The 13,679-nt window shown below is 39.7% G+C and overlaps 1 protein-coding gene across 5 annotated transcripts in view; it reads right to left on the reverse strand.

The window, feature by feature from the left end:
* Positions 1-13,679, reverse strand: part of myo16 (myosin XVI) — a 153,783-nt gene that overhangs the window by 45,596 nt on the left and 94,508 nt on the right. For all 5 annotated transcript variants that reach the window (XM_053626590.1, XM_053626589.1, XM_053626588.1 and 2 more), the window contains exons 13-19: positions 13,241-13,368; positions 9,115-9,220; positions 7,869-7,986; positions 7,441-7,588; positions 6,882-6,987; positions 3,549-3,666; positions 2,547-2,618 (exon numbers count right to left, since the gene is read on the reverse strand). In XM_053626590.1, coding sequence (XP_053482565.1) covers positions 2,547-2,618; positions 3,549-3,666; positions 6,882-6,987; positions 7,441-7,588; positions 7,869-7,986; positions 9,115-9,220; positions 13,241-13,368 — 796 coding nt within the window. The remainder of the gene's footprint in view (positions 1-2,546; positions 2,619-3,548; positions 3,667-6,881; positions 6,988-7,440; positions 7,589-7,868; positions 7,987-9,114; positions 9,221-13,240; positions 13,369-13,679) is intronic.

Below are 13,679 nucleotides of genomic sequence, written 5' to 3' on the forward strand. Positions count from 1 at the left end.
TTTTATTGTCTCAGCACTTTGAAATGTAATATTATGTGGTATTGTAATGTTAATGTTTTACCATTTGTGATAAGCACATGGTTGTAAGTAAGACATTAAATTGAAGTGGACATAATTTTTATTTACTTTTTTTTTTTTTTGCTTTGGCACTTCAGGTTACCACTTACGACTGGTGCCACACACTCTGACCAGATGAGATATTGATTTTTAAATTGAAGTGGAGAATAAACATACTTTTTGGTACAATCGCCTTTAAACATTATGCTTTTTTAATCTGCGTCTGAAACTCTTCCCTTTCTCGAAGACACTTACATAAATACATGTGATTGGCCACAACAAAGGATCTGGTACAGAAACCAAGGTGGTTCATTTTTTTTTTTTTTTTTTTTTAAATGAAACTTTCTGAACTATGAGAAGTTTTTTCATACAACCCCAATTCCAAAAAAACTTGGGACGCTGTGTAAAATGTAAATAAAAGCAGAATGCAATGATTTACAAATCTCATAAACCCATATATTATTCACAATAGGACATAGAAAGCATATCAAATGTTTAAACTGAGTAAATGTACCATTTTAAGAAAACAATAAAGTAATTTTGAATTTGATGGCCGCAACACGTCTCAAAAAAGTTGGGACGGGGGCAACAAAAGGCTGGAAAAATAAGTGTTACTACAAAGAAACAGCTGGAGGTTAATTGGCAACAGGTCAGTAACATGATTGGGTATAAAAAGAGTATCTTACATTGATCAGTTCTGCTACAGTATTTTTCCACTGCTTGGATCAATTGAAATATCATTGGTTCAGTAAAATACTTTGCTATATTTGGGTCCAGACTGCGATCTACCAGCTATTAAAACCCCTGTTTTAATACGCAAATCCTTTTGGTAAATCATAAATTGGCACTTAGTGTACATGCTAGTAGACAATAGTAATCTACTAGCATGCTAATCATCTCCTGACTTTGTGTGTTTGTTAGCAGGAGACAATAGGAACACAGTAATCTCGACACAAACAAGAACTGAAGTGGAGGCTTTTAGACAGAAATGTGTCAGCTGAATTGGGTTAAAAGCCAGACAGTCATGTGCGTCTTATAGGCTACTTTAGCAGTAATATTCATCAACATGGTGAGTGGGTGCTTTAGTCTGCAATGTCTGTGATACGAGAGGGCATTTGTCCAGCCTAGCTGACTGTGCCAAACTGAAGTCCACTAGTCATTAGTGTAGTCTATTTGGGAGCATGCCTCAGGCATACTCCATTGATAACTTTCTGACTGGGCTCTAGCCAGTGTTGCTGCGGTTTCTCAATGAATGACTTGCTGGGTGGTGCAGGCTTGAGATTCCATTCACAACAAGCATCGCATTGATAGAAAAACACTGAGTGTGTACATTAATGAAAAGCAGAGGCTAGTAATTTACATTACGGTTCCTTTAAATAACATTGTTTAAGTTGTTAGTTATCATTAACAAACTGTAAAATTCAGCAATATTCCATAAGGAAGGATATAGAAATGAACTCCTGTATTAAATGTGTTTGAATGGTAACTAAATATTGCCCAATAAGAACTCACTTATTTGAAATGTTACCAAATGGAGCCTTATATTAGGGATGCACCAAATCCTGGACTGATGCAGATATCAATTATTTGTCATGTACTCTACATATCTAATGATGTTAATGCAAACATACGGACATTTACAAAATGTAAAAAAAATGAAATTAAACATGTCTGTTGGCGTCAGAGTGATGTAAAAGAAAAACATTTGCCCCATTCGGGAGACAGCGAGTTTCAATCCTGATGATGCTACTGGTATCTGTGACCAGGAGTCTAAAGAGAGCAAAATGAGCTCTGTAAGTGGGAGGAATGACATTATTCTTTGCCCTGTTAATCACTAGCCAATTGTGTGTATCTGTAAGCTCATGTATGTGGTTTCCTCTGAGCATGCTCAGCTGCTTCGTAACGCATAATGAGAGGCACTTCCATAAGATGCCTTTACTGGCTTCAGTGTCTCCAAGGAATTGGTAAAATGACCAAATTGGGAGAAAATGATGTAACCCCGCCTAAAAATATGGGCATAGTCTTAAGTGCTAATACTCCCTCGATTTAACTAGCACTTATTGGTAATGTTTATTTTTCTCAAAACAATGATCCGACACCAATACGATTACAATTATCCTACATTCCAACTTACCATAAGGAGAAGGAATAGAGTATGGTCATGAAAATGCAAGACGACCGCTTGCTCTATTCTATATGTTATTACATCCTTGTACCAGATGACCGCTTGATGTACAGGAGCATTTTTACCTGGTGAAACTCACCATGTAGAAAGTTTATATAAGGCCCCAAACTGAGCATTGCAGAATCACCGCAAACACTTCAGGGAGCAATGACTGCATTTCTACCGTGTAATATCAATATCGTCCAATATTGAATATCTGCGATTCGTATAATATAAAACAGATGACACAGATGGTAAATAGTTGCCTTGCGTCAAAGCGCCTCGATATGTTTGGACTTGTTTGATGCTGAATTGCAGTCCACACCTTTGAAATATTGAACATCAGAGGTGAGAGCAGCACCCAGATCCTCCGGGCTCACCTGCAGCATCCCTGCCACTGCAAACACACAGAGATACACTTCCTTATCCACAGAGACTTGCACAAGCTGTAAACAAGTGGAAATGAAAAACATGTTTCTTTATGTGTGTGTGTGTGTGTGTGTGTGTGTGTGTGTGTGTGTTTGCAACAGTCAGAAGTGGGTAAAGCCAAACACTGCGTCCCTGTGTTAAGACTAGAGAGTCCCATATGACCCGCTGTGTTTCCAGCCACAGAACAGTACATAGCATCTACTCTTTCTTAGTGTTACTTTCACCCTAGGGACTGCTCCTGCTGACTCAGCCTGAATGTGTGTGTGTGTTTGAGTGTGTTCATTTATGCTTACGCTCTTTGTACATATGGGAGCCAGTGAACTCATGTATTGTTAATAGTGGCCACATTTTGTGTGTGTGTGTGTGTGTGTGTGTGTGTGTGAGACAGAGAGAGAGTGAGAGCACGCTGATGTTACTTGTTTACTATGGCACACTGTAGTACGTGTCATGTTATGCAAGGAAGAGGGCAAAGAGTAGCCAAGCTGTTCTGCTTCGTCACTTGTCAGGACTCAGAAAAACAGCTGACTCACTCACTGTGTGTGTTTGTGCGCGTGTGTGTGTGTGTGTGTGTGAGGCAGGGAAAAAGAGTTTGGGGCAGGTAAGAGCAATTGACACAGCGATGCAATCGTGTGCAAGAGTGGCTGTGTGTGTGTGTGTGTGTGAGCACGCAAGTGTGAGAGAGTGAGAGTTTTCCGTTGCATACTGAGTGGTCTCTCATTAAGCCTCAGCAGTACTGATGTAAACAAGTCGGATGGTGGGGGGCGTGTCACAGCTCTCAGTGTGGAGCCTTCCTGTTCTCCCTCCGTAGACAGTGGAAGTGGATGTGCAGGAGTTTGTTGGCCCTCTGCTGGCCTCCATGTGTAGGTGGCTCCACCTGAGGGCTACAAAACACACTCACCTCGGTCTAACGGCTGCAGATCAGACACGAGAGCCGTGTCACCGTCCGACAGCGCTGTGAAACACAGCTCCCCCAGGTGGAGCAGCGCAGAGAGGATGACAAACAGATTCGCCACTTCCTGAGAGACACACGCATAGAACAAACAGTCGGTATCGTATATGTTTGTCGCACAGAATTCACATTACTTTTAACAGCACAATCGCATTTCTGTCTTGTTCAAAATGTACAAGGGGTGGAGCCAGTTGAATCTGGGTCAGCTGTAATTACAACTCGACAAGCAACAGTGGCACACTAACAAACAAGATACTTGAGTTCATTCTCCATATTCGCCATATTAGTGTAACGAGTATCAGCGTCCTACAAACATTATGCTCTGCAGCTCCAGGCTACACAATCCTAACATGCAGAACACAGATTATGATTTTTAACATGGGTCATGCTGTATAAAACATAAAACGGTGTGATTTGAATGGATTTAAAAGTCTCATCGTTTGTGAAGCGCCACGTGAATCCAGCAAAATTCTCCACGACAAATCTGCAACTTGACACATATTGTGTGTGGGGGAAAAAGGAAAAAAAAAGATAGTAAGGTGGATGTTTTTTTTAAGCATGTGAGTGGTATTGATTGAAACGTTGGTTAAGAGATGGAATATCAGTTCAATGTGTACTTGTGCGAGAATGACTGACTTGCTAAAGACTGGGTTACACTAAGAACAGGCGATAGGCAAAAAGATCTCTTCAGAGTCTCTTCACAATATTTTAGATTTACTTGTTGCTGTTTTAATCACCATTTACAAAACTCATGTATTTAATGAGGGAAATGAAACAATTTAAACACATAGATTTTTTTCAGCATCCAGTGACTTGTCACAGTGAGTAACACTGGAGTAATAAACGTGCTGTCATAAATTACAGACAGAGTGATATGAAGAGGCTCTTACAAGAAGAGTGATTCTGTTTTATCGTTCTATCGTATTTGACTGTATTTGAGGGGAAAAAAACTCGCACGTAATCACACTCAATCTTCTCTTGGGTTAGGTCATGAGCAGTGAGGACATCAGTGATTCGTCCATTTCTGGCAGATGAAATGGAAACGTCCAGGGTGTGGGTACAGTATGTGCTGTTGTTTTCAAATGAAGAAATGAGGACAAACCGAAAGCTGAGAACGGCAAATGAAAGAATAATAGTCCGAGTGTGTCTGGGAAAGGGAGAACGGCAGTATATGGTGGTGGTGGAGGGGGTTGGGGGGGTGTTGTTGCTGTGATGAGATGAAGGAACAATCCCTATTTAATGAAGGAGATTTAGAAGGGTTCTTGATAGGATTAGCACACTTTCGGTTTGGAGATCTGGTGTGTGCGTGTGTGTGTGTGTGTGTGTGTGTGTGTGTGTGTGTGTGTGAGTGAGTGAGTGAGTGATTGAGCGAGAGAGAGAGAGAGAGAGTCAGAGAGTTTGTACGAGGGTAAACCAGGACATTAATCTGAACTCATGATGTGAGAACACTCTGCCCTCTGATATCATAAGCGCTGTTATCCTAAAAGCTCACCGCTCCTGTGTGCATTTCTCCTCTCTGTCTATATGTCTGAGCTGTGAAAGACCCCATCTAAAGGTCTCTCTTAATGAGAAGCCAATAAAACAGACTCTTGAAACGAGACAGAATCACTTTCTTAGATAGTGAGGAACAGAACACATTGCACCTTATGTTCTGAGTTCTCTGTTACAATCTTAACATTCCACTCAACTCTCTGTGACTTTTTTTCTACCTCATAACATGTTCCTAAACACCAGTTACACCTCCCTGTCTCCCATAACTCTGTCTCAGCACCATCTGTTTATTTCTCCAACCAACATACTGTATGCTTATAGTCCTTTTATTAATTATTTCAAACATGACCTCACACCGAGATGCCAGGTTATTAGCGTTTATTATGCCAGTTTATTAGTTCTTAACTACAAATACCTGTACATGCATACATCCGTCCTAATAAACTGGCATCCCAGAGTAACCTCGGGTTGAGGTTGTTGTGGCTACGCAGTAAAACGTGCTCTGTGGGTTGTGTGTTATTAGCAGGTAAGTCATCAGGCTGCAGACGGACAGGAATGAGCTGAAAAGAGTAGCATTACTGTGCTGTTCCTCTAAACCCCTATAATACAGCATAAGACCATGTCTAGAGCTGCTGCCAACGCCCAAGGCTACTCACCCTGCCACATGCACATAAACACACACTCTTACTTGTACTGTTGTACTTTAGAGGAACCAAAATTCTCTCATCATCATCGCACTAACATCACAAAATGTCTTGTGAAGTTTTATTGCTGGTCGTCAACGTTCTCGGATTTATTTTACTGTCATGTTTTACTGAAAAACCTGATCATTTTCGTTTTCCTACTTTACCCACAAACATAAATTATCCCTCATCGACCACACACACACACTGTATCATATGCTGAAGTACTACATAGTAAAGTACTTATGGTAATTAGGGTGTAATTATTGATGTTTGCTTATACTGAGAAAAGAACTGAAAACATGTTTAAGCAAAACCTCTTTATAATGGGAGTCATTGGGGTAGTCAATATCCATCCATCCATCCATTTCTATACCACTTATCCTACACAGGGTCACGGGGAGCCTATTCCAGGGAACTCGGGGCACAAGGCGGGAGACACCCTGTATGGGGTGCCAACCTATTGCAGGGCACAATCGCACACGCACATTCATACACCCATTCACACACTACGGACAAACTGGAAAGGGCAATTAGCCTACAGCGCACATCTTTGGACCGGGGGAGGTGTGAGGAAACGTGCTTAGCCACCATGCCCCCTAGGGTAGTCAATATATGTTTATCAAAATGGTTTGCAGACTGCATTTAAATGAAATTAAGCTTTATCTAAATCTTCCTTTCAGATTTTTTTTTTTTTCAGAGAGAGACGTTTCTAGAATTGTAATAATTTATTAATGTTCAAGGTTATTCAAAACATCACCGCCCTCTTTTGATTGACAGGATATAATCGGCCCTGATCATCGGATGTTTTTAAACTATCGGCCGATGGCCCATTGCGTGAAAAATTGCCTTTATATAATCGATATCGGTCGATACATCGGTGCATCCTCAGTTTAAATACATATGCAATTCATACAACGGTGTTCCAATTCAAATAAATATACAGAACCCATTATTATAAACGCTAATGTAGATGGTAAAATATAGAGTAGCGAAATTTCATCAATAGAATTTAAAAGCACTTGATTGTTGAAAGAAAATGCACACGGTACTACAAACCATCTAAATATATGTAAGCATCAGTGATCAGTGCATGAGACTACTGTACCGATTTGTTAAATCCAAGGGCACGCAGAGCATGTTTCAGCTCTTCCAGCTTCTCTCTGCTCTGCTCCATGGTCACTGCTTCAGCAGGAGTCACTGAGCTCAGGAACCTACACTCAAACACACACATACAGTGATAAAACACACTGTACTCTTGTCCATTGTGAAAGCCATGAGAGTCCATACACATCTAAGGGCTAGACCTTATGTGTTTACAGTGGCGTAATTACACACTCGCTCAAGTCTTAGACTCTTTCCTGCAGGACATTTCATGGCTACTGTAAATACAAATAAACTCAAGTTTATACAAACAAATCTGAACATTAAAGTTTGTGACAAACTTATTATACAACATCTCTGTACATTTCTTTCCTTTTGTGATACAGGGACACAATGTAGAGCTACTTCTAATATTTGCGGTCACTGACAATATCCGACATGTTCGTTATTATCATTAACTTTTTTCCTAATCCTTGTTGCTTTCAGCTCGCTCATTGCTTGTGGCCTAGAAAGCACAATTTAAACAACTTAAATAACCCACTAATATGTGTGTGTGTGTTTACCTGTGGGCTATAATATTGTCTAGGTTCAGGTTGCTCTTCTCTTCAGCTGAAAGCCCTTTAGCCATTAGATAGAATATGTTGAAGTTCTGCTGCTGCTGGTGTGTGTGGACAAACCGAGCCTTCTCCAGCATGTAGGTATACACACGTGCTGATCATACACACACACACACACACACACACACGAAATATAAATCCCTCCAAAAGAAAGAAAGAAAGAATTGCAATTTGTAGCATGAGTTTTACTAAGAGGAAAAAACTGTAGTGAAATGAACAGGCATGCTGGACAGTGAATGGACTGGTGGCGCCCTCTGTAGGTAAATCAACTCAAAACACCCAAACTGAGCGTTTCTCCACATCCAGATATAATTACTACTACTGCACAAGATAAAACAGATGATATCTCTTGTAAAAATGTACCAGACACAGACCTCTGAGCAGAGTCCTTCTTTTCTCACTGTACTGCAGGGACAGCAGCTTAATGAAGCGACTTGAGTTACTGTTCATAGGTGTCTTAGCGTGGCCAAAAGTTTCTAGGATAGTGTTCACCTGAAAGAAAAATAGCAAACTAAGACAAATCTATGACTTGATTTCAAACTGAAAAACTATTATTTCAAAGTAAGTCCAATAATATTTTTTCAAGGATGTTCTTTCGAATAAACTTAAAAAACAGAATGTACATTTTAGTCTCCTAAGAATTCAGAGCTCGCGTTCGGAAACCAACACGGTCTTACATAACTCATGATTGAAATGCAGAAAATTTGATTGGTATGAAAAAGTATGCAAGTTGTCTGACATTGCTTTACCGTTTCATCCATTAAATTTGTGTCACGTATTGGAGGCGCAGACAGAAGCAAAGGCAGGTATGGCAGTTTAATGAAAAAGTCCAAAGGATAAAGCAGAAGACAATAATCATGAACATGCAGAGGTATCTAAATCAGGCAAACAGCACACACAGGGCAGGGCAAAGAGACGAAGTCATAAACGTAAGCAAGGTCAAAACGCCAGAGTAAACAGACATGATAGGAGGCTTGGTCAGCGACAGAGACAAGACAACTGAGCGTTTACTTCGCAAAGATTCAGTGTTTGAACAGTCTCTTTTATGTGTGGTGTGATTGTGTGTAAATTGGAACAGGTGTCTCTGATTAGAACTCCGGTGAAGGTGAATGTACGTGTGTGTGTGTGTGTGTGTGTGTGTGTGTGTGTGTGTGTGTGTGTGTGTGCGCGCGCGCGAGTGTGTGTGTGGGAAGTGTAGTCTTCTTCGGCCATGTTTGTAGCTGGTGGTGCATTCTGGGAAATGGAGTCGCTGGTTTGCTGTGATATGACAATTTGCCTTTAACTGCCCTCATGGTGCATACAAATTCATACAAAAATTTCCCATTCTGATCAGGTTTACAAACAAGGTGATGGACACTAAAATATTTTCACCACAACGGGACAGAAAGTTAAGCCACTTAAGTTGAAAACCCTCCCAACCTTTCAGGGTCGATCTTAAACTTGTGATTTCACTCAATGAATAGTTTATACTCTGCTAATGGCTTATAGCTTTACTATATCTGCAGAGATCATACAAATAGCTTGAGCCTCCATCGTCCACTAACCTGGCCAGATCCGAAATATAACTCTTCAGGAAAATTCAGGAAAAAAAAAAAAAGAAAAAAGAAAGAGGGGACTCACATGTTTCATGCGTAGTTCCAGAGCGAATCCTTTCGGACAGGAACGAGTAGCGAGGTGCTTCAGGATGTGCTTGCATGCCTCGGATTTCCCAGAGCCACTCTCGCCGCTGAAAACAGAGAAGAGAGACTGAGATACATGATATCTGCGTAGCTGGTACTGAAGTACTGGTACTGAAGGTGGACACTCATCTGATTCCCTCTGCTTAAAGAGAGATTTTCATGTCAGCGCTCACTCTACATACTAACAGGGATTACAGTGATACAGTGGGATGTGGTACCACATTCCTGCCTCCTGAACTACAGTCTGATCATTTTTCATTCCTCACACCTCCTCACTGTTTAAAATCTACTCAGCTCTGTATTACTGTAGTTGCTACTGTAGATGGCACTAGTGAGCAACTTAGGCTACTGAAAGCAACCTGAATAGATGAACAGCATTTCTCTCAGATCTTATACTTTAAACCTCGAGCTTTTAACATTCAGGAACTCCGTTCTCTTCTGATCTGCCACACTCATTCACCAACATGTCCTTATATATCCTACTGATATTAAAGTCAATATGGGGACTTTTTCCCATACACACACTGTTTTTCTTCATTTAGTCCAGGATTCCATATAATAATAACTATTTACAATTATGAGTTTACATACAGTTGAGGCCATAAGTTCACATACGCCTTGCAGAATCTGCAATATATATATATTTTTTAAAATAAGAAGGAATAATAAAAATTGCATTTTTTAAAATTTATTTATTTTATTTACTGTCCTGAATAAGCTATTTCACATAACCAATGTTTATATATAGTCCAGTTTGTTTAAAGTTTTTACTTATTTATTTAGTACTTCCTTTCAGAATCTACATAAGATATATACATGTTTCATATGAATCACATGAAAATGAATCACATGTAAATGAATCATATGAAAATTAATAAATAAATTAAAACCTAAAAAAAAAGAAAAAAGAAAAAAAAAAGATATATACATGTTTCCTCGAAAAGTTTACAACCCCCTGGCTCTTAATGTGTTGTGTTGTTTTCTTGAGCATCATTGAATGTTTGCACCTTTTGTAATAGTTGTGTAGGAGTCCCTCCATTGTCCTAAGTGTTAAAGATGGACCTCAAATTCATATAGTCACTGTTGGAAAGGGGTCAAATATGCAGAAGATGCCGGAAAAGCAAAGAACGTACAGGACCTGGAGGATTTTTCTGAAGAACAGTAGGCAGTTTAACTGCTCAGGACAAACAACGGACTCATGAACAACTATCACAAAACAAACACAGTCGTGGATCATCCAGGTAACAACACACGGTATTAAGAATCAAGCGTATGTAAACTTGTAAACTGGTTCAACTGTGTAAATTCAGTTATTAGTGTGTCTTGTGGACTATATGTAAACATCTGTTATGTGAAATAGCTTATTCAGGGCAGTTCTAAAAAAAAATGCCATTTTTATGATCCCTGTTATTTAAAAAAAAAAAAAAAAAAACCACTGTATATTCTGTAGATTCACATATGTAAACTTATGACCTCAACTGTATACTTGTTAAAGGAAGGGTTGTATTGCTGCCTCACAGCTCTTGGATCCCCGGTTCGATCCTGAGCTCTGGGGCGGCTGTGGCTCAGGTGGTAGAGCGGGTTGTTCAGTAATCGTAGGGTTGGCGGTTCACACATGACTCCACATACCAAAGTGTCCTTGGGCAAGACACTGAACCCCAAGTTGCTCCCAATGGCAAGTTAGCGCCTTGCATGGCAGCTCTGCTAATATTGGTGAATGAGAAACTGTGTAAAGCGCTTTGGATAAAAGCGCTATGTAAGTGCAGAGCTCGAGTTATTGTCTGTGTGGAGTCCAAAAACATTCTGGCACGTGAATCAGCTACTCCTAGGTGTGAATAAGTGTGTGAGCGTGTACAGACATCCCACCAGGATCTATTTCCACCCCGTGCGCAGTGTTCCAGTGATAAGCACCGGATCCACCATGACCCTGACCAGCATAAAGTGGACACCAAAGATAAATAAATATACTTGTTAACAATGCATAGAGATACATACGATTCATACGATACTCTTGTGGTTCAACTACTGAGAGACAGATGGAAAGCAAGAGGGAGTGGGGGGATAGAGAAGGAGAAAGGGAGGGGGAGAATGAGCCCCAGCCCTCACAGATGGATTTTTTCATTAGTGCCTTCTACTGCTCATTTTCTGGAGGTTGATGCCCCAGTTATTTCTCCACCTTCTCCTATTTCATTTGTGAAATGATTCTAAGCTATATTTGAACTCAAGGGCACAATACATTTCTCAAACCTGTATGTGTATGTGTGTGTGTGTGTCTCTAAAGTGCACATGGCCATTTTTGCTTCTTTGGCCCTGCAATCTCTGTGTAGCTAGGAGCTACACTGTAACTGTGTAACAGCGTAGCTAGGAGCACTGGTCTCCTTTCACCCAAGAGCCAGGAGTGTACGTGGGAGCACATGTCTGTGTGATGGATTACCCATGCAGTAAGGACAGTTCCCAGATCCGTTCTACCTCAGCAGAATGTGCTGCCTATGGAAGCGGAGCAGAGTTAAATTGCAAATAAGGATTTAATTGCAATCAGAAGTGACCTCGGCCCAGTAGCAGACAAAGGGGAAGCCATATTGAATCTCCCACACCTATTAATCTCTCCAGGACCATTTAGCAGGTCCGGATTTACACTCTGTCCCCAAGATCATTAATCTCTCTGCGTGTGTTTAATACGGTCCGCTTCAGAATGGATTTAATCAAAAGGCACTGATTCAGTCACACACTCAACTACTCCTTTGCATGAGCAGGCAAAATATAAAGAGAATACTTCTCAGGTCGCTCCCAGGGGTAAAATTGTAAGTTTGAGAGTTAATAATGGCAATTAGGCTAAAACATACAAAGCATTAGAAATCAGCGGATCAGTGGGATGAGAGACGTGAAGAAATTCCTATTTCCTTATTACTTTCCTCATCATTTTGTATTTTGCAATCAATATTTTTAATCATAATTCCCAACATGCTAGCCTGGCACAAATTTAGCTGAGCTAAATCTAGCACATTTTCCACGAGACCAACAGGCTGTGTAGAAAATGCACAATATTATATATATATATATATATATATATATATATATATATATATATATATATGTATGTATATGTATGTATATGTATGTATATAATCGAGCTGCATGAGCCCGATCCATTGTTCTCCTGCATTCACAACGAAACCTCTAAATTGTGTGTGAGTGTAACTGCTGCATGTGTTCTGCATGCGCATCAGTTTTGAACAGTTTTACTATAAAACTAAGCATTTTAGAAAACTAAAGTAAAACTATAAAGATATTTTAAAAATAAAACAGTGCACAAACAAATAGTTAATCCTGTTTTAAATGCTTAAAATGCTCATTCATTTCAAACCTTTGGATTTTGGAGGGAAAGCAGATTTAGCAGAGTGCCATTAGATGGCGATGTTCCATGCGGCACGCACTTTGCTAAAATCTGTACCTACAGAAAGCAGTGAGCTCAGCTGCATGAACTCTACTGTGTAACTTGGATTCTAGTTACATATACAATATAAACACAATATAAAGTGTTTTCACATTTTGAACTTGAACTTCCAATTTCATATCAGTCATCAAGAACAGCAAGGCTACATGACACACCATCATTGTCACAGCATTCAGAAGCTCCTAGTCATAGGAATCTAAACAATTATGGGACACGTACGTATATATTTGTTTATAGTAGTCATAATAACTAGATTATACAATATGACAACTTTTCAAAAACTAACAACGACCCTCAGTCCAAAATTTACATATTTCTGTACTTTTTTTTAAAATACATTTTTCTTGTGTCAGAATGAACAGCATGATTGGAACTTATCTTAATTGTCTGAGAGGACAATTTAAACATAAGTTTCAGACATGTTACACAATTTGCACTGTGTATTTATTCATTCCTTTCTTAAGATCAGACACAAAATAATTCCACAACTTTCACTCGAAACCCAGAACTAAAAACTAAAAATCAGTGAAAAGTGAAACCGTCATCAATCAGGTGATCAGGTTTGGAGGAGGAATGGAAACGTGTGCACGCATGTGCAGAGGTTGAGCTGTACCTTATGATGAAACACTGGGGGCGTCGCTCCTGCAGCATCATGTGAAACGCTCGTTCGGCTGAGGAGAAGATGTGAGGAGGGAGAGAGGAACAGAGGCGACCACTGGAGCTCAGATACAACTGACTGACCTGAGAGTGAGAGAGAGAGAGAGTGAGAGAATTTTTTCTTTTCTTATACAAACCCTTTAATAAAACTTATATCAGGTACAAAAATACATCATGTTGAATATTTATAAATTACTCTAACTCGCATATAAAAACTAATTCACCATTAATTACAGAACACAGACCATCATTACAACACCATTCAATTTTTGAAAAAAAGTATTGCAGTCAGTAATTCTTAAAAACTGATTCAATTTCCTGTCCAGCTTTTGGTTCTATTCTATTTCTTCTAGTAGCGTAAATAGCAAGGCCTTGCTATTGCTTGGCCTTCAATG

This window comes from Ictalurus furcatus, chromosome 6, assembly GCF_023375685.1.
Source record: "Ictalurus furcatus strain D&B chromosome 6, Billie_1.0, whole genome shotgun sequence".
Lineage (NCBI taxonomy): Eukaryota > Metazoa > Chordata > Actinopteri > Siluriformes > Ictaluridae > Ictalurus > Ictalurus furcatus.